Source organism: Medicago sativa, chromosome 8 (genome assembly GCF_051527215.1).
Source record: "Medicago sativa cultivar Bolivia chromosome 8, Bolivia_mono, whole genome shotgun sequence".
NCBI lineage: Eukaryota > Viridiplantae > Streptophyta > Magnoliopsida > Fabales > Fabaceae > Medicago > Medicago sativa.
In genome coordinates this window covers 66324852-66346619 of record NC_140756.1, presented here as the reverse complement: position 1 = coordinate 66346619, position 21768 = coordinate 66324852, and the positions used below count along the sequence as shown (strand labels likewise).

General features: G+C 37.5%; 1 protein-coding gene across 2 annotated transcripts; it reads right to left on the bottom strand.

Moving 5' to 3' along the window:
- Window positions 1-1103: 1103 nt before the first annotated feature.
- On the bottom strand, window positions 1104-21042 carry LOC146900662 (uncharacterized). Of its 2 annotated transcripts, XM_085738345.1 has the most exons (3): window positions 20384-21039; window positions 17297-17812; window positions 1104-1388 (listed from the first exon to the last, which is right to left on the bottom strand). In XM_085738345.1, the coding sequence occupies exons 2-3, from the start codon at window positions 17793-17795 to the stop codon at window positions 1369-1371; spliced, it is 519 nt and encodes a 172-aa protein (XP_085594471.1). In that variant the 5' UTR covers window positions 17796-17812; window positions 20384-21039; the 3' UTR covers window positions 1104-1368. The 2 variants fall into 2 exon arrangements, 1 of the variants encoding a protein (XP_085594471.1); XR_015023798.1 differs by lacking the exons at window positions 1104-1388; window positions 17297-17812 and adding an exon at window positions 17870-18160 and having other exon boundaries at window positions 20384-21042.
- Window positions 21043-21768: the final 726 nt, after the last annotated feature.

Below are 21768 nucleotides of genomic sequence, written 5' to 3'. Positions count from 1 at the left end.
AGTAATATATTCTTTTGACCAGTTAGTAATAAGATGATTATATTTGCAGATGTTGTTTGAATTTTGGAGTTTTTTCTTTCAAACCAAACTCCTCTAAATTATTTAGTTATAAACCAAAAGAAGAAAATTGGTTTATTTGGACGTAAAATATAGGAGAAATAATAGACTAACTACAATCTTACCATTTAGAAAAACTCTCCAATCCCATGATGTTAATGTTGATTAAAATTATCATGTTTATAAGCTCGAAATGAACAAAGTCAATTTGAAATATTTGAAACTCGATAAATAATTCATTGAATGTTTTTTGTGAAGTAAATGTGTTGAACTTGAAATGACAATTAAATTTGTTCGTTAAATGAGCCAAACATAAACTATATATAATTCGACTAGATTATATATATGTATAATACTTAAAAAGATATTTATTTTTAAATTTATTATAATTAATTTATATATTGAAAAAAATTATGTTGATCCTTCAAAAAAAAAATGATGAGTTAGTTTTGGATTGTTGGTTGAATTTTTTTGTGTTAACTAGATTTATATATTGACAGTTCTGTTTTGTTGAGGGATTGTGTCAAATTGAAGATATTTTTGTGAGTTGACCATTAAATTATTAATTTAAAAGTTTAAAAACCTAAAATTTCTAATTTTTTAATTATGTGATTTAACCCAATGAGTTAGACTGAGTTGTTCGTGAACTTGAATCAAGCTATACATACTTTTTTTTTTACCTCGAACTCAATTATATTCAGCCGCTACAACTTAAAAGTCTCGGGTAGTTTGGTTGATGACTTGAGGGACGTTGAATGAGATTTAAGAAGGAGATTCTGAATTCGATTCACCAAAAAATAACATTTCTCCCTCCCCACTCTAGCAATATAATCCTAGTAACACAACTAACATTTTCCTATAAACAAAGTTACAACTTTTTTTGGTTGTGTTACAAAGTAACGAAGCAAAAATAGAAAAGAAATTATGTTCCAAACTTATCTACCAAGATGAGAGATTTAATGTCAGTCGGATGGTGTAACACCCTATTTCTTATAAGCGGTAAAACGCGCGAATACATCAGACATATTCTAGAAATAGATGTTACGTCTACGAATAAACCACAATACATACATGCATAAAGATCATGTTTACACAACATAGCAGCGGAACAGACATATAACTCATAAAACATCTCTGGATCTCAAACAAAATACAAATGTATCCTCCAAATCTCGAATAACAAAATATCTCAACAACTCCAAAATACATAGTCAAATAAAACATATGCAAGGACTATCCTAGATCAGAGCCCTAATCTAGACACTTGCATAAAAAGAGGAACTCCACTCCTCGGCATCAACAAGCAAACAACTAAGCATCCTGCACTCCATCTACCAGTCCATACAGAAAGGTAGGTGGTAAACCACTGAGGGTTAGCATTACATCATCATAATCCACGAAAAACATTTATCATGAACATTGGAAATGAAAGAATATATTCAAGAATAACAACCCATACATATATTCACAAGTAATCACAACACATGCATATTATTCTTTACCATCATTCCAAGTTCATCTCCACAAATGTATCATACACATATCTCAAATTCACCTTGTCAATCAACAATTAACCATCGATAATTCAATCCATAATTACAGTTAGCAAAACAATCATCAAACACATTGCAATGCAATTCAATTCACCAACAGTTTATGCAATGATTCTAGACTCATCTAGATGCTGAAGGTGAGAAAAACACAAGAAGGGGGGTTGAATTGTGTTTTGGAAAATTCTTCGATTCTCCTAAAAATTGAACACACTGATCAGAACCTAAGTGAAACAGCTTCTGAAGTGGTAATTAGAATCTAAATGCAGCGGAATAAAACAGAGAGAGAGAGAAGAAGAACGACACAAAGCAATTATATTGGTTCCTTCCACAAACCGGAAGTAGTCCAGTCCCCCTTGCACTTCCAAGGAGATTTCACTAAGAGTAATATCTGATTACAATTGCTCAAGCACACAAGCAAGAGACTTCCTTTGCTCAAGAACACAATCAAGAGACTTCCCTGCTCAAGCACAACTGCAAGAGACTTCTAACTAAACAAAATTACACAGAAAATTGTTTAAGGTTGAACACTTGATATACAATCAGAGGTGCTCACAATACAAATCAGATACAGACTCAATGACTTAAGAATTTCTAAGAAATGGCTTTGAGATATAGAAATTCGAAGTGAATGCAGAACAATTTCAGCAGAGGTTTAGCACTTGTAATGTTGTGAGTCTTTCGTTCAGCGTTCTTGCATTGCCAAAACTCTAAGTCTTCACTCCTTTATATAGAGGTGTGAAAGAGACGTTGTGAAATTGACAGCACATCAAAGAGTCGTTGTTGAAGCTTGATCTTTCACCAATGATCTTTTGCCTGATTTGGTTGTTGTCCTATGAAGAACAAATTTGAAATCAATTCCTAATCCAAAGGAACATCTTTGCAGGCGAAGCCGTATTCTGGAGCTGTTTTCTTGTCTTGTAGCGTGGACATAAAACAGAGTAGTGGAGAAGGTGGTTGTACAATTCGTACAATAGTGGGTGATTTTGACAACCTGTACTGGTAAAGAATTTGTGGAAGAAGATGTTGGCTCAGGAACATGATGTTCAGGAGCAGCAGGTTCAGGTTCAGGTTCAAAAGTTAATTCAGTAACTGGTTGTTCAGGAACAATGTGTTCAGGAATGGTTGATTGTTGTTGTGGGGGTGATGAAATTTTAGGTTCAGGTTGAGGGGGTGAAGGGGCTTTTTCTGGTTGTGGTTGTTGTTGTTGTTGGCTTTCTGAAATGTCCTTATCAGAAGCAGTTGCTTCAGAAGGTGTTTCAGAAGCTTTTTGTGAGCTTGGATTGTCCTCGTTAGGTACAATCATGTTAAGAGGTTGGATGTTTAGAGGTTGAGAGTGATGGCGAAGGATAACATCAATGACATGATCTCTCTTCACAGCCATTTCTTCCAGCTTTTGGTTGATTATATGACCAACTGGCTTATAACAGCTTGACTGAGAGGGCTTATTGTTGGTCTTGGTTGATGTTGATTGGCTTTTTACTGAGTGTGTGGAGACATTACCTGTTGTAGATGGTTCTGAACAGTCAGCAGTCCTCTTCTGATCATCTTCAACATTACCAGCAATTGTAAGAAGTTGTGAAGCTTCTGTCATTACCATCTCTTGAAGTTCAAAAGCAATCTCCACCGCTTTTTCAATAGCTTCTGACACAGTAGCAGTAGCTTCTGCTTTCTTAGTAATAAGAGGAAAATCCTTGGTCCTCCTTACTGCTTGCTTCCTTTTCTTCTTTGGTATTGCAGGTTGATCAAGAGCAATACCAATATCCAGCATCAAACTTGAGTCCATGTCTTCAATAGCTTTTTCAATTGATGGCATTCCAGAACCACCAATTTTAAGCTTATCAGAAGTGACTTTAGCCTTCTTCGCAGATTTTTCAACTTCTAGGTACTCTTCTGCAGTCATCTTCCTTTTTGACTTTCTGCCTCTGGCTCGTGGCAGAGCACCACCATACATTTCCTCGGGTACGTCATCCAATATGATTCTTTCGTTGGTTGCCTCAAAGTGCTCCTTGATGTAGTACATCTGCACATCAAGAGGATCCTTCTTACAGATAGGTGGAAAATCCCTCATAAGATCAGACCTGACATGGGATTCACTCAAATCAGTTTGAAGTTTGGTGACCTCACTGATTAGCTTCATATGCAAGAGTGTATGATCATTGATGAACTTCCCAGTCTTAGTGTCAATCATCTTATCAGTGAAGGCTTGAGCACTGCTTAGATTGTCCAAGACACCTCCTTGATAGAATATCTCTGATAAGAGCCTTCCATAAGGAACCCAGGGTTTACCCAGCAGTTGACTCTGTTTCAGACACTCTATCAAGTACTTGAACATGTATTTTGGCACGTTCACCTTTTCCTTCTTGATGAAGTGCTGGAGAAAGACTTTTTGTGCGAAATTGGGTTTTTCACATCCACCACATGGTAGTAAGTTCTCATTCTGAATCTTCAGAAGCATCTTAGTTTCCATGCCCAATTTAGCATATTTCCTTTCCTTCTTGGAATTGTATATAACCAAATTAGCTTTTTCTTTCCAAATGCGTTCTTCAGCAACACTTGAAAGATCAATTCCAGAGTAATATCCAGAAGCTTTTAGACCAAGTACAGCTTCTATCTGCCATTGTGTAATTCTCACTGGAATACCACAGATGCTTGACCTGATTTCATCTTCAGTGAATGGCTCAAGTCCCATTTCTTCTCTTGTCTTCCCCTCCAGTTCTGGATAAATCAAAACCATTTGACTTTCTTCAGCTAGAGATGCCTTTTTGTCATACAGTTTCGCTCTTACCCAGAAGTGCCTAACCAATGCTTCGTATGTTGGTCCATTTAACATCTTGAAGTATTGCAGAAGTCCTTGCTCTTCATAGTAGCTTCTGATCCAACATTATGAAAAGCTAGTGATTCAAAATCCACAGGATTTTCTATCTGAACCTGTAGATCCCATTCTTCCAATTTCATGCTTCTTCCTCTGTAGTCATATTCAGGGACCATTCGTGCAGTAGATTCTGAAACTTCTCGTTGTGAGCTTGAGGTTGCCATTGATGAAGATTGAAGAAGATTTTAGGGTTCTAGGGTTTTTGCGCTTACTTCGCAAGAGGTTTGAAAGCAAATGTGTTTGTTGTGAGTGAGTAGTGTGTGAATTGACAAAGTATTAAAAGTAAAACGATTGCAATTCAAAAGAGACAAACAAACATAACATTAATGACAAATTGGGGGCGCGTGAAAAGTACTTTCAAAGCTATTAAATCATCATTGCCCTTTTAAGTTATACACCAATACAGATAAGCCACGTCAGAAGTTCTCAGAGTAACTACCAAGTTAGTGGGCCAGAAGTTACCACAAAAAGTAACTCCCAACGTTTCCACTAACTCTACTATTCAGAAGCGTAAAATCCAGCTTCTGGACTTCAGATGCTGATGTCATCATCAGAAGCAAGTTTTCCTCAGAACCTCAATAAAGAGCTTCTGATGGACTACTGCTTCTGAACTAACTTCAGAACCTAAAATCCTATTCAGGAGCAAGCAAACATTCAATCAGACACAAAGTGCATGTTCAAATTTTTCTTTATAAAATCAAATCTTTCAACAGTTAAAGGCTTAGTAAATATATCAGCCCATTGATTTTCAGTATCAATGAATTGTATATCTAAAATTCCTTTTTGAACATAGTCTCTGATAAAATGGTGTTTGATTTCAATGTGCTTAGCTCTTGAATGCAAAATTGGATTTTTAGACAAACAAATAGCAGTAGTATTATCACAATAAATGGGAATACTGTTAGCAATTATCTGATAGTCCTCCTATTGATGTTTCATCCAAAGTAGTTGTGTACAACAACTTGCAGCTGAAATGTATTCTGCTTCTGCTGTAGACATAACAATAGTTGTTTGTCTTTTGCTAGCCCAGGATATAAGATTATCACCCAAAAATTGACAATTGCCACTGGTTGATTTTCTTTCAATCCTATCACCAGCATAATCAGCATCACATAATCCAATTAGCTTATAATCTAAGGATTTCCTATAAAGGAGTCCAAGATTAGTTGTTCCTTTCAAATACCTGAAGATTCTCTTGACAGCAGTCATATGAGATTCTCTAGGATCTGATTGGAATCTTGCACACAAGCATACACTAAATAAAATATCTAGCCTAGATGCAGTGAGGTATAACAAATAACCAATCATACCTCTGTACAGCTTCTGATCTACTTTAGCTCCTTCATCTTCTTTGCTTAAGGTGCACGTAGGATGCATTGGAGTGTTCATCACTTTACATTCTTCAAGCTTGAACTTCTTCAGAAGCTCCTTTGTATACTTTGATTGATGAACATAGACTCTATCTTTGCATTGATTAATTTGAATGCCCATGAAGAACTTCAGCTCTCCCATCATGCTCATTTCAAATTCATCCTGCATTAACTTAGAAAATTCCTTGCAAAGAGATGCATTAGTAGAACCAAATATTATATCATCAACATATATTTGCACAACAAGAATATCTTTCCCAAGAGTCCTTCTGAAGAGTGTTGTATCAACCTGTCCTCTTTTAAAATCATTTTTGATTAAGAAATTACTTAGTCTATCATACCAAGCTCTGGGAGCTTGTTTCAAGCCATATAGTGATTTCTTCAGTTTAAAAACATGGTCAGGATATTTAATATCCTCAAATCCAGAAGGTTGCTTGACATACACTTCTTCTTCTATGACACCATTAAGAAATGCACTCTTGACATCCATTTGATATATATTATGCCATGATTAACTGCATAGGAAAGAAGTAACCTGATTGCTTCCAATCTTGCAACTGGAGCAAATGTTTCAGTGTAATCAATGCCTTCTTGTTGACTAAATCCTTGTGCAACAAGTTTGGCTTTATTTCTTGTTACTTCTCCTTGCTCATTCAGCTTGTTTCTGAATACCCATTTTGTTCCAATAATGTTCTTGTGCTGAGGTTTGGGTACCAGATCCCACACATCATTTCTTTGAAATTGATTCAACTCTTCTTGCATAGCTAAGATCCATCCATCATCTGAAAGTGCTTCATCAACTGTTGTAGGTTCAATCATTGAGATCAGTCCAATCATTGATTCTTCTTGTCTAAAGAATGATCTTGTTCTTCTTGGACTATCTTTGTTTCCAATGATTAGCTCCTCAGGATGTGAAGACTTGTGCTTGAAGGTGTTTCTGGGAGGATCTGCTTGATGTGAGCCATCTTATGCTTCATCAGAAGCAGCTTCATCTTGCGCTTCTGATGTGGGTTCAGCTTCTGGACTATCTTCAGATTCAGCTATCTGATCAGGTTCTAGAGTAGCTTCAGGAACCTGTATCTCTGCAACACTTTCACCTTGCTTTGAAGTTTTATCTTCAAGCTCTTTGTCATCAAATTTAACGTGCATAGATTCTTCAACACAGAGTGTCTCAGAATTATACACTCTGTATGCCTTTGACCTTTCAGAGTAACCTAAGAAGATTCCTCTTTGGGCCTTGGCATCAAATTTCTTTAGGTAGAGCTTGTTATTTAGAATGTAACATGTACATCCAAATTGATGAAAGTAAGAGATATTGGGTTTCCTTCCTTTAAAGAGTTCATATGGATCCTGTTTTGAACATAACATGCCGTATTCACTGCTTCTGCCCAAAAATGTTTAGCCAAATTGTTTTCATGGATCATGGTTCTGGCCATTTCTTGTAAAGTTCTATTCTTTCTCTCTACAACCCCATTTTGTTGTGGAGTTCTAGGAGAAGAGAATTCATGGATAATTCCATGTTTTTCACAAAAGCTTCAAATGGCTCATTTTCAAATTCTCCACCATGATCACTTCTGATTTTCAAAATTTTTGACTCTTTTTCAGTTTGAATTTGTGTGCAGAAGTTACTGAATACATCATATGCATGATCTTTACTTTTCAGGAATTTCACCCAAGTCCATCTGTTGTAATCATCAACAATGACTAATCCATATTTACTTCCATATAAGGATGCAGTACTCACTGGTCCAAATAGATCAATATGGAGTAGTTCTAAGGGTCTGGAGGTTGAGACAATGTCTTTGGTTTTAAAAGATGATTTCACAATTTTTCCTCTCTGACATGCACCACAGAGTGCATCCGAATGATAGTCAATGTCTGGTAGCCCTTTGACAAGTTGTAACTTACTAAGCTTAGAGATTAACCTCCAGTTAGCATGTCCCAACCTTCTGTGCCACATCCATTTCTTATCATTCACTGATAGAAGGCAAATCACCTTCTGATCAGCCAGTTCAGAAAAATTGATTTTATAGACATTATCAACTCTCTTTCCCTTGAACACAATGGATTTGTCTTCCTTGTTGATTACTGTACAGTTGGTTTTCTCAAAAAGCACATCATAACCATTATCACAAAATTGACTAATGCTCAAAAGGTTATGTTCAAGACCATCTACCAACCATACATTATTAATTGAGGTAGAGGAATTACCAATAGTTCCTGTACCTATGATCTTGCCAGATTGGTTGCCTCCAAATTTCACACTTCCTCCTTCCTTCATTGTTAGGCTGAGGAAGCTGGACTTCTCTCCTGTCATGTGTCTTGAGCAACCGCTGTCTAGGTACCATGATCTTTGCTTTGGCACTGCTCTTAGACATACCTGCATCATTGACATTTTTAGATTTAGGTACCCATTGTCCTATGGGTCCTGGAAGGTTAGTACTTGAGGCTTTACTCTTCACTTCCAGTACCTTGTGCTGTGAGTTAGATTGCTTCTGATTAACCATCACCTTAGGTTTGACAACCTTTGGTTTTGGCACTTCAGGAGCAGCAACTGTCTTCTTCTGAAACATAGACTTCAGAACCTCAGATTTTGGTTTCACCAGACTCTGAGGTACAGGTTCTGATCTTTTCATAATCCTGATCTTTAAAGTCTTGGAATCAGATTTGATCATAGCCTTTGGCTTAGAGTTCTTTGGCTTTGAAGTAATCTTAGCCTTAGAGCTAGAAGCTTCAGGTTCTGATTGAACAACAGTTTCCAACTCAGCACCTTCTGGTACAAAAACTGTTTTTAGACCTTCCTTGATGCATTCACAACATGCTTTTAGACTGATTTCATTTGGTTTCCCTCCTGAAAAACCAATCCCTTTGCCATTGTTTCTGTAAATGCTATAAATCATTGAAGCCACTCTGCTTCTGTCAATGCCAGATATGATAAAATCTTCAAGAGCAATTTCATGGTTGCTTAAAGGTTTTACATTACACTTTTCTTGTAGCTTCTGACATAAGAATTTGAGCTTGTCTTCATATGTTTTACAAATGAAGTCAAAGCCCCTAAGTCCTTCTTCAGAAGCTTTCAGATCCAATAGAGTTGATTTTTGTTGTTTCATTAAATCAACATATTTTTCTTTTAAATCCTTCAACTCATTGGTTCTTACTTCAAAATGTGTAAGAAGTTCTTTAAGTGACTCAACAAGTTCATTTCTGGGAATTTTGGAATATACCTCGTTTTCATCTTCTGAGTCTGAATCTGATCCAGCTTCTGAAGTTGCTGTTGCTACCAACCCGACAGCTATCTTTGCATCTTCATCAGCTTCCTCTTTATCAGATCCAGATTCACTTCCCAAATCATCCCAGGTTGCCATTAAACTCTGCTTGATCTGCTTCTTGAATTTGCTTGGTTTGAATGTAGACCTCTTTGACTTGTCCTTTGACTTTTCTCTTTGAAGATCAGGGCATTCAGCAATGAAATGTCCAGGCTTCTTACAGTTGAAGCATCCCTTCTGATCTTCTTTTCTTGAGCTTCTAGAGTTACTCCTCTTGGTTAGAAACTTTCTGTTCTTCTTGGCCAGATACTGAAGTCTGTTTAAGAGCATGGCCATTTCAGCAGCATCTGGTTCAGAATCTGAACTTGATTGTTCTTCCTCTTCATATTCAACCACTTTGAGAGCTTTTGATGACTTGCCTTTGGATGGAAGAGCTATTGATTTACTCTTCTTAGTAGACTCATGTTCATTAAGACTTAACTCATGAACTTTGAGAGAACTAACAAGATCTTCGACACTTAAAGTGTTTAAATCTTTAGCTTCCTCAATGGCAGTCACCTTTGGTCTCCATCTTGCAGTCAAGCTTCTGAGTATCTTGCTCACATGGTCAGAAGCAACATAGCTCTTCTTTAGAATTTGTAGCCCAGAGACTAAGGTTTGAAACCTTGAGTACATCTCCTCAATAGTTTCATCATCCTTTATCTTGAATAACTCATACTGATGTACAAGCATGAGAGCTTTAGCTTCTTTGACCTTCTTGCTGCCTTCGTAGTTTGAACAGAGAGAAGCAAACATAGCTTTGGCAGTGGATTTGTCACTCATCTTCATGTACTCTGCTTTGGGTATGGCAGTGACAAGGGCTCCTCTGATAATATGATGCTTCTTGTAGAGTTTCTTCAACTCAGGAGTATGTTTCTTTCTATCCACATCAGCTCCTTCTTCATCAAGGACTAAGTCACCAACACCATCTTCTAGAATATCCCATAGTTCTTCATCTAGGCTCATGATATAACTATAGAAGTTGGTTTTCCACCAAGAAAATTCTTCAGCATCTCCATTGAATTTTGGAATCTTTCCAACACTGAATTTCTTACCATCACTATAATCATGTGAGACATTCTTATAGCTAGTTCCATCAGGAATAGGAGTTGGAATAGGACCATACATGTTTTTCTCAGATCTTTGACTGTTGCACGGTTAAGTGTTACACAACAGACCAAGGCTCTAGATACCAATTGAAGGTGAGAAAAACACAAAAAGGGGGGTTGAATTGTGTTTTGGAAAATTCTTCGATTCTCCTAAAAACTGAACACACTGATCAGAAGCTAAGTGAAACAGCTTCTGAAGTGGTAATCAGAATCTAAATGCAGCGGAATAAAACAGAGAGAGAGAAGAAGAACGACACAAAGCAATTATACTGGTTCCTTCCACAAACCGGAAGTAGTCCAGTCCCCCTTGCACTTCCAAGGAGATTTCACTAAGAGTAATATCTGATTACAATTGCTCAAGCACACAAGCAAAAGACTTCCTTTTCTCAAGAACACAATCAAGAGACTTCCCTGCTCAAGCACAACTGCAAGAGACTTCTAACTAAACAAAATTACACAGAAAATTGTTTAAGGTTGAACACTTGATATACAATCAGAGGTGCTCACAATACAAATCAGATACAGACTCAATGACTTAAGAATTTCTAAGAAATGGCTTTGAGACACGGAAATTCTAAGTGAATGCAGAACAATTTCAGCAGAGGTTTGACACTTGTAATGTTGTGAGTCTTTCGTTCAGCGTTCTTGCATTGCCAAAACTCTAAGTCTTCACTCCTTTATATAGAGGTGTGAAAGAGACGTTGTGAAATTGCCAGCACATCAAAGAGTCGTTGTTGAAGCTTGATCTTTCACCAATGATCTTTTGCCTGATTTGGTTGTTGTCCTATGAAGAACAAATTTGAAATCAATTCCTAATCCAAAGGAACATCTTTGCAGGCGAAGCCGTATTCTGAAGCTGTTTTCTTGTCTTGTAGCGTGGACATAAAACAAAGTAGTGGAGAAGGTGGTTGTACAGTTCGTACAATAGTACAATGTCAACGCTTTCGTCCAAATTGCAAGCACATGCCTTCAAACACCTTTGAAATGACCGTTGCAAAATTCCACTGATCTTTTGTTGTCCTTTGATGAATTTCGATCCATGACACAACTCTTGAATCCTTGAATTTCTCAAATTCAGTTGATCTTCAGCTTCTGGTGAAATGACTTATGATGAGGCAGCTTCTGATAACGCAGCTTCTGATGATGCAACTTCTGATGATATAGCTTCTGATAACGCAGCTTCTGATGACGTGGCTTCTGGACCTCTTGTCTTCAGGAGCACTATTCTTCAGAAGCACTTTACTAACTTCTGGAGCGGCTTTACTTCAGAAGCGCTTTTTCTCTTCAGGAGCGAGTTGCCTTCAGGAGCGCCTAAGCTTCAATTTTGTTGATTTCTTTTGCTCTTTATTTGCTCATTCAGAACCAATTAATGATGTAAAATTTTAACTATGGTCATGTACACTTGAACAAATATTAGCTAGTCCAATTTACAATTTTTAATACCTTGTTATCATCAAAACTCTTTAAGGTTCATTGTTAAACACATTTTGTTCCAACAGATGCATGTGGTACCAAATCACCTCCAGGTCGTCACCTTCGATGCAACAAAAACATCGTACTCACCTCAATTGGATATAAAATCCGCCACCATCAGTCTTGGATATAAAATCCACCACCATCAGTCATGAATGCATGAACATATGACTCAACTACAAATGCATATGTTCACACAAACAATAATCACCTCACCATCACCAATAATTGTATATATGCAATCATCAACAATTCACCACCAATTTAACATATATACAATCACCAACAACATCAAAAATCACATAACATGAAGTTGTCACATAATTACACCACCAATCATCTTCACATAACATATAACAGTTCTCCATAAAGGATTCACAATCAATTGGTTCTCAAAAGTCATCTTTAGTCAAGTTCGTCTCTCAAAATCACAACATTAAATTAATTGAACATTTAAGTCAAAACCAAGTATACAAGCTCAATTGCCTATGCCATGTACTCCCACAAGTCACATATATATATGCAGTAGAGGTTACATAAGCATTTCATCGGCCAAAAACGACGAATTCAAGAAAAACCCAAAGTTCGTCTCACTTTTTCACTTTTCACAAAATTCTCCATTTTCAAAGCAAAACAAGTTCAAACTTGATGAAACCACTCACAACCATTTTTAGAAATCATATAAACATTATATAACTCTAATCCCACTTCAAATTCCGGAAGAAAACGAGTTTTCGGAAAAATCAACGTTTGGACCGTTTTTACAAAAGTTAGACGATTTTCACAAATTCAAGTCCAAACCAATTCAAATCATGTTCCAGTAGGATTAAAGGTATAAACAAATGTTAATTAAGTCCAAAGAAACATTTTAGAAGTATTGGATTGGTCCCCCAAAGCTCAAAACAAACAAAACAGAAAAACTGTTTCTGGGCAGTTTCGCTATTAGCGAAATCTGCGCTATTAGCAAAATTCTTCAGACAATTTCGCTATTAGCGAAATTTTCGCCATTAGCGAAATTTGTCCAGACAGTTTCGCTATTAGCGCCGTTCTTGCGAAATTATGCAGTAGTTACGGGTTTTCACACCATTTTCACCCAAAATCCCATTTTTCGAATCCCCAACTCCCAAACCAAGTTCCAGAAAGTGTTTATGGGTCAAAATAGGTTCAATACACTTAAACAAACATGAATCATGCATTATAAACAACAATTTGGCTCATTTCATCAAAATCATGAAATTTTCTCAAAACACCAACATAACCACAAATCTCCTCATGAATCCATAAATAACGATTCCAGTTACACCAATTCGATTCTAACAGTTCAACAATCATCAACAACAACTAATGAACACAAATTCATGCACAATTCAACATCACAACTTCATTTTTCATCAAATTTTCTCAAGAACACAAAGCACCAACAACTATGCATTTAAACATGTTAATTCACATACTAACTTGCAATTATCATATAAATCATGTTCTCAAACATAACAACAACAAGTATGCACGAATTTTACAACAATTAGGTTCAATTCATCAATTTCACAAAAATGGGTAAAGAGAAAAAGATGTGAATTATGGTTGAAATCTAACCCTCTTACCTCTAACACCAAGATTCTCTAACCCAAGCTTCAATTTAGCTCCTAGATGATGAATCCCCTCTTTGCCTTCTAACCCTTGTTGTTGTTCTTCTCTCTAGCCTCTATCTCTTCTCTTCTCAAATGAAATGAAATGTGAAATGTTTGTAAAACCTAATTTCACCAACAACTAGAGTTTATATATATGCTCTACTCAATTGGGCTTACCTCTCAACCTTAATGGGCCTAACCCATTTCTATTCTAACACCCAAAATGTCACTACTCACTTAATGGTAAATTATATCACTAACGGTCACTTAATGGTAATTAAAATAATTACTACACCCTCTCTAGTAACTTGGTAAAATAATACTCTTACTAAGCACTAAAAATAACCTCCAACAAAATTACAAAATTACCCCTGCTCTCAAAATGACCAAAATGCCCCTAAGTCCAAAATGACTAAAATACCTTCTACACCGAATTCTACAATTCCCAACCAAATATACACACAGAGGCAAATAATCACATAAGAGCACATATAACACACATAAATAAATAATAAAATAAGACTAGCGAAAATCGGGTTGTTACAACTCTCCCCCACTAAAAAGAATTTTCGCCCTCGAAAATTACCTGAAGGAAACAACTCCGGGTACGCAACCCTCATCCTACTCTCTGATTCCCAAGTGGCACTCTCACCGGTTGGTCCAACCCAAATCACTTTAACCAAAACGACCTCCTTGCCACGCAAACGCTTCACTTCACGATCTTCAATCCTAACTGGCCAAGTCTCAACGGTCAAATTATCCCTTACTTCCAAATCATCCACTTGAATCACATGAGACACATCATACACATACTTCCTCAACTGAGACACATGAAACACATCATGAAGATTCGACAAAGATGGCGGTAACGCAATCCTATACGCTACAACCCCTACCTTCTCAACAATCTCAAAAGGTCCAACAAAACGAGGAGTCAACTTTCGACACTTTAAAGCACGTCCAACACCAGTTACAGGATTCACTCTCAAAAACACATGATCACCAACCTGAAACTCAAGGTCCTTCCTCCTCTTATCATGATAACTCTTCTGCCTACTCTGAGATGCTCTCATCTTCTCTTGAATCATCTTAACCTTCTTGGTCGTCTCTTGCACTACTTCCGGTCCTAATAAAGCACTTTCACCTGACTCATACCAACACAAATGAGTTCTACACCTCCGACCATACAAAGCTTCAAACGGTGCCATCCCGATACTAGAATGAAAACTGTTGTTGTAAGTAAACTCAATCAACGGTAAACATTCAATCCAACTGACACCTTGCTCCAACACACAAGCTCTCAACAAATCTTCCAAACTCTGAATAGCCCTCTCCGTCTGACCATCAGTCTGGGGATGATAAGCAGAACTCAACCTCAACTTAGTTCCCAAAGCATCTTGCAAACTCTCCCAAAACTTAGAAGTAAACCTCGGATCCCGATCCGACACAATACTAGAAGGAACACCATGCAATCTAACAATCTGCTCAATGTAGATTTCAGCCAACTTAGCCACAGACATACCGGTCTTAATAGGAACAAAATGTGCCGACTTCGTCAACCGATCAACGATCACCCAAATAGAATCAAAACCCTTAACAGTCTTCGGCAACGCTCCAACAAAGTCCATTGATATATTATCCCACTTCCACTCTGGCACAAACAACGGTTGCATCAAACCTGACGGTCTCTGATGTTTAGTCTTAGACTTCTGACACACCAAACAAGCATACACAAACTCTACAATATCCTTCTTCATTCCAGGCCACCAAAACAACCTCTTCAAATCCTGATACATCTTAGTCACTCCTGGATGAATACTCAAACTACTTCTGTGACCTTCTTCCAAAATCTGCCTCTTAAGCTCAAGAACACTTGGTACACAAACACGATCACGAAACATCAAAACACCGTTCTCATCCAACCTGAAATCCCCACCTTTACCTTAACACTACTCGATCTACAAGTTCCAAATCTTCCTTCTGACCATTCTTGATCTCCTCCAGAATATTACTTGTCAGCTTCAACATTCCCAACCTCCCACCATCCGGTGTCAACTCGCTAACCAAACTCAACTCTCGAAACTGCTCAATCAACTCCAACTCTTTTACCATCAAAGCAGACATATGCAACGACTTCCTGCTCAAAGCATCAGCAACAACATTGGCCTTTCCAGGATGATAGCTCAACTGGAAATCAAAATCCTTAAGATACTCCAACCATCTCCTCTGCCTCATATTCAACTCCTTCTTGTCAAATAAATACTTCAAACTCTTGTGATCACTGAACACTTCAAACTTAGAACCATACAGATAATGCCTCCAAATCTTCAACACATACACAACGGCCGCTAATTCCAAATCATGAGTCGGATAGTTCTTCTCATGCACTTTCAACTACCTCGAAGCATAAGCCACAACCTGACGATTCTGCATAAGCACACCACCAAGACCTATCTTAGAAGCATCATAATACACGACAAACGATTCCTTCGGATTTGGCAAAATCAACACTGGAGCCGATGTCAACCTCTTCTTCAACTCTTGGAAACTCTTCTCACACTTAGCATCCCAAACATAAGCTTGTCCTTTCCGAGTCAACTGCGTCAATGGCAACCCCAACTTAGAGAATCCCTCAATCAACCTCCGATAATAACCTGCCAATCCAAGAAAGCTTCTAACTTCAAAAACAGACTTAGGTGATTCCCACTGCAACATTGCATCCACCTTCGACGGATCCACAACAATACCACCTTTAGAAATCACATGACCAAGGAAACTCACTTCCCGCAACCAAAACTCACACTTCGACAACTTAGCAAACAACTTCTTATCTTTCAAAACTCCCAACACAATCCTCAAATGCTCGGCATGCTCTTATTCGGACTTCGAATACACCAAAATATCATCTATAAACACCACCCCAAAATGATCCAGAAAAGGATGAAATATTTTATTCATGTACTCCATGAAGACACCTGGCGCATTAGATACTCCAAATGGCATCACAGAATACTCATAGTGTCCATACCTCATTCTGAACGCAGTTTTGGATATATCTTCCGCCTTTACTCTAATTTGATGATATCCTGATCTCAAATCAATCTTGCTGAACACTTCTGCACCAACCAACTGATCCATCAAATCATCAATCCTAGGAAGCGGATACCGATTCTTGATTGTCACCTTGTTCAACTGTCGATAATCCACACATAACCTCATGCTTCCATCCTTCTTCTTAACCAACAATACTGGAGCTCCCCACGGCGAAACACTTGGCCTGATAAACTGTTTCTCAAGCAATTCTTCCAACTGCTTCTTCAACTCACCCAACTCTAATGCAGACATCTGATACGGCGCAATCGAAATAGGACTCGTTCCAGGTACCAAATCAATTGCAAACTCAACTTCCCTCTCCGGCGGTAATTCGGTAATGTCGTCCGGAAAAACTTCTGGAAACTCTTGCACTACCGGCAAATTACCAACTCCTTTCTCACTACTCTCCTTCATAGATGCAAACATCATGAACACACAAGCTTCTCCGTCCAAAGACTTCTTCACTTGCTCCGCGGTCAAGAACCTTCTACCTTCCTCAACTGCCGGCTTAGAAAACGTTACACTCTTGGTCAAACAATTAATGTTAACACCAAAAGTCAACATCCAATCCATACCGAAAATCACGTCCATATGCTTCAACGGAAGACACACAAGATCCAACTTAAAATCAACATTGCCAAAACTAACAGGACACTTAGCACACACTAAAGAAGTAGTCACCGAACCACTAGCTGGGGTATCGATAACCATCCCACGAGACAACGGAGTCACAACCAAACCCAAACGCTCAACACAACTAGCCGCGATAAAAGAATGAGTAGCACCAGTATCAATAATTGCAATCAAATAAGTACTATTGATAAAACACATACCTCGGATGAGATTATCCGGATGCTCCACCTCTTCCGCATTCAATGCAAACACCTTGCCCGCAGCCTTCTTTGGTTTGGTACACCTAGTACTGATATGCCCTTTCTCACCACAATTGTAGCAAGTGATCTCCTTCTTGCACTCAACAGCCTTGTGACCTGCTTCTCCACACTTGTAGCACTTCTCACTACCCTTGCAATCATTAGCAAAATGACCCAATGTGTCACACTTGTAGCACCTCACCTCAGCAACATTCACCTTAGAGCCTCCACCAGATTCTCTCTTCTTGCCTTTGTCCTTGTTGTACGGCTTCCCAAATCCATGACTCTTTCCTTTCTTGTCATTCTGAGCCTTATAGTGATTAACCTTAGCTCTTCCAGCATCATCAAACATGCGACACTTATGCACCAAAGTATCAAAGTCTCGGATCTCCTGAATACACATGTACTGATAGATGTCGGGCCTCAAACCGCTCTCGAACTTCACACACTTGGAAACCATAGTGTAACGCCCTACTTCTATTAAAGCGATAAAACACGCGAATAAGCATTTATTCAAGAAATAGACGATACGTCTTCAACAAAAATTCCAACAACATGCATTTATAAAAATTCTCAACAGTCGCAGCGAATATAATTCATACATCTCCAAATATACATGTCATAACTTCAATTATATAAATACTTGAAATCTCTAAAACCCGACATATGGGCAAAATCTCCATAAATAAATCAACGTCGAAATAAAAGATAAGACAACATCCTAATCAGAGCCTTAAGCTAAGACTCCAAAAATAGATAGACGAGGTAGCTCCGCTATCCTCAAGCACTCACCAAGCAAGCAACAAAACTAATCCTGCACGCCGTCTACCCATTCATACAAATAGGTAGGCGGTCCACCACAGACCACTGGGGGTAAGCTTCACATCAATCATAATCAACATAAACAAATATAAGCATTCAAGGATTTCATGCATAACATACATACATAACCATCCATCTTAGAATACTAGCATCACATGATTATTATCCCCCATTCCATACATCTCAAGCTATCACATTACTAACATAGGATAGAAAGCATATCCAATCTCTAATCAAGTTATCAACATAAGCTCATCATTTAGCAACATCAATCAATAAAAGGATTACTCACCTTATTCTTCACACCACAAGTACAATTCATCATTTCAAAGTTATAAGCAAACAATCATCATTATCAAAGAAATTACCACATTATATACATATACAAATCTCACCTCATCATTATTATTAAAATAATTACATCAATTGATTCACCAAGTGTATAAGCACAAGTAGCAAGACATGCAATTAGAGCATAGATCATTTATTCACAACCATTAACAAAATCCACCAATGCACATATACACCAATCCAGATAATCACAACATTCACCAAACTTCACCAATGCACAATTCACCAAGTCACATATTCAAGTATGCACAACTCATCAACCAATCAAATGTATGCAATGTTCTAGACTCTTCTAGATGCATGTGGTATCAAACTCCTCCAAGGTCGTCACCTCGTGATGCAACAAAAACATCATAGTCAACGGCTATAATCAACGGCTATATGGATACAAGTATCCGATCAACGGCAATATTGATATAACATCCGACACGACATATGATGCATGAACATATGACTCAATCCACCATGCATATGTTCACAACAAGTCAACGGCTATAATCAACGGCTATAGTCAACGGCTATAATCATATATACATGCACTCATCATCAATATCACCATCATTTGCATGTAATAATTCAACAACATAATTCAATACATGCAATCACCACATCCAAATTTCAACATTAAGCATGTATAAAATCACCATCAACAATTGATATTTTAGCATATTCACATCAATATCAACAACATCACCACACATCAACAACTTCATACAATTTCTCACAATCCAAGTAAAGTGGAAAATACAACACCTTATGATAAAAATCATATTCAATCCTCCACCATCATTCACACATCCTCATTTAATCATATAAAACTATCAACAAAAGATTTGCCAAGTATTTGGTCTTAAAGATTATTTTCGACCAAGTTCGTCTCAAAAACAAAGTTATTTCAAATAAAGGAAAAACCAAATTAGATTCAACAAGACATAGGTTTAAATACTCTTAAACCTTTCAATTAAACTCCTAGTACTTCTAGTTTTGAAGTTTGGAAACATTCCATAAGTTTTGGTTTAACTTAGAAATAGTTATGCTGAATTTTCATAAAGTTTTACTAAGACCCACTTGGAGTATTTTCATCATAACTCAAAATCTATACATCATTTTCACGTCAAACTAAAGCCATTTGAAAGCTAACAAAATTATCTACAACTTTCATGTTTACACCGAACGCTAATTCAAAACGAAAAAGGGTGAAAAATGTTAATTTTTCCAGATTTGCCTGACAGGAATTCGATGGCCGATTTTGACAAATCGGTGGCCGATTTTTGCCGAACCAAAACACTCGAAAACCCAGATTTCATCCACCCAAATCCCAAATTTTGATCTCCCAACACCCAAATTTGTTCCAAAAGATTGTTTACAGGTATATATACTCAAAAGGGCTTTCAAAACACAACAAACATGAAATCAAACATCATTCTAACACCATTTATCAAATCAACCCATTTTTACAAAAACCATCAACAACAACTCAATTCACCATTTTCACCAAAACTCAACAACACACAACAACAACACACCAATCATGAATATTCATGTAATCTCTAACACCCATAGGATAAATTGATGAGAACATCATAACACAACAACAACTACATCATATAATCATGATCTCACCATCATTCAACAACCACAACATCATCTTTCATTAAATTGAGCAAAAATCAACAAGGTTTCATATAACCACAATTCAAGTATGTAAAATCAACAACAACAACATGTTTAACATCAATTTAACATACCCAAAATTACATCTAAATACAAGCACGAATTTCACCATTTAAATTCACAATTAATCACTTTTCACAATAAGCACTTATGGTTTTAAGAAGAAAAAAATAGATTAGGATTGAAATCTAACCCCCTTACCTCAATCTCCAAGAATCCTCAAACTCTTCTTGCTCTTTAAGCCTCTTTCTCTTCTAACCCTTTTCTCCTCTTTTCTTCTTTCTTCCTTTCTCTTTTTCTCTCTTCTCTTCTTCTCTTCTTCTCTTTCACGTTTCCTTCCCTTCTCTTTCCTCACTTATTCTTTCTTTCTTTCTTTTCCTACCTCTCCTTTTCTATTCTTTCCACTAATCTTTCTTTTCTATTATTTTATACTTTCTTTCTATAAAATAATATAGTCCACTCACAACAGGTCTACTCACTTAACGGTAAAATAATAATAATAACGGTCACTTACCGGCTCACAACTAATTAGAAATATTACTACTCACTCAACTTAGTAAAATGACTAATTATTATCCTTCTAACACCGAATTCTAATAATCCCAACGAAAAATACACACAGAGGTAATTAATCACATATGAGCACATATAACACATATTAAAAACAATTAAAATTAAGTCTAGCGAAAATTGGGTTGTTACACATAGCATCCTCCGCATTAATGTACAGACAAAACCTCGAAAGCTCCTCAAACTTTGCTGCATACTTAGCCACTGAACGGTTCTCTTGCTTCAAGTTCAAGAATTCCACTTCCTTCTTGGTCCTTAAATCCTCAGGAAAGTACTTCCTCAAAAACTCAGTCTTGAACCTAGCCCAAGTCACAGCTCCACCAGCCTCAAGTCTTCCTTTAGCATTGGTCCACCAATACTCAGCCTCCTCAGCAAGCATGTGAGTAGCCAACCTGACCTTCTGGTCCTCACTAGTCACCATAGCACGAAAGATCCTTTCCATGTCTTGCACCCACTTCTGAGCTCCATCCGGGTCATACCTACCCTTGAACGTCGGCGGACTGTTTCGCAAGAAACGATCCAACTTCTGATTTTCCGCCTCACCAGGATCACGATGACCAACTGCCGCCTGCTCATTAACCTGAGCCAACACCTGAGCCACCGAAGTCAAAGCCTGAGCAATCGCTCCATCATCTCTACCACCGGCCATCTCACTTCTACACAAAACCAACCAACAGATAAGAACAACAGCACAACCACACAAGAACAAGTACCGAAGGTAACTCATTACCATTCGCAGACTAACAGGTAAATCAACAAACACTACTCTACTAGTCTATTAGTCCAGACAAGACTGACCACGGCTCTGATACCAACTTGTAACACCCTATTTCTAATAAGCGGTAAAACGCACGAATACATCAGACATATTCTAGAAATAGATGCTACGTCTTCGAATAAACCACAATACATACATGCATAAAGATCATGTTTACACAACATAGCAGTGGAACAGACATATAACTCATAAAACATCTCTGGATCTCAAACAAAATACAAATGTATCCTCCAAATCT

Bases quoted from the DNA above. Each gene is read 5' to 3' on its own strand.
- LOC146900662 (XM_085738345.1), bottom strand. From the start codon at position 17,795: ATGGTTTCCAAGTGTGTGAAGTTCGAGAGCGGTTTGAGGCCCGACATC. The intron at 1,389-17,296 runs GTATGTGTTTTA...ATGGACTGGTAG, and splicing joins TCCGGATAATCTCATCCGAG to ATGGAGTGCAGGATGCTTAG.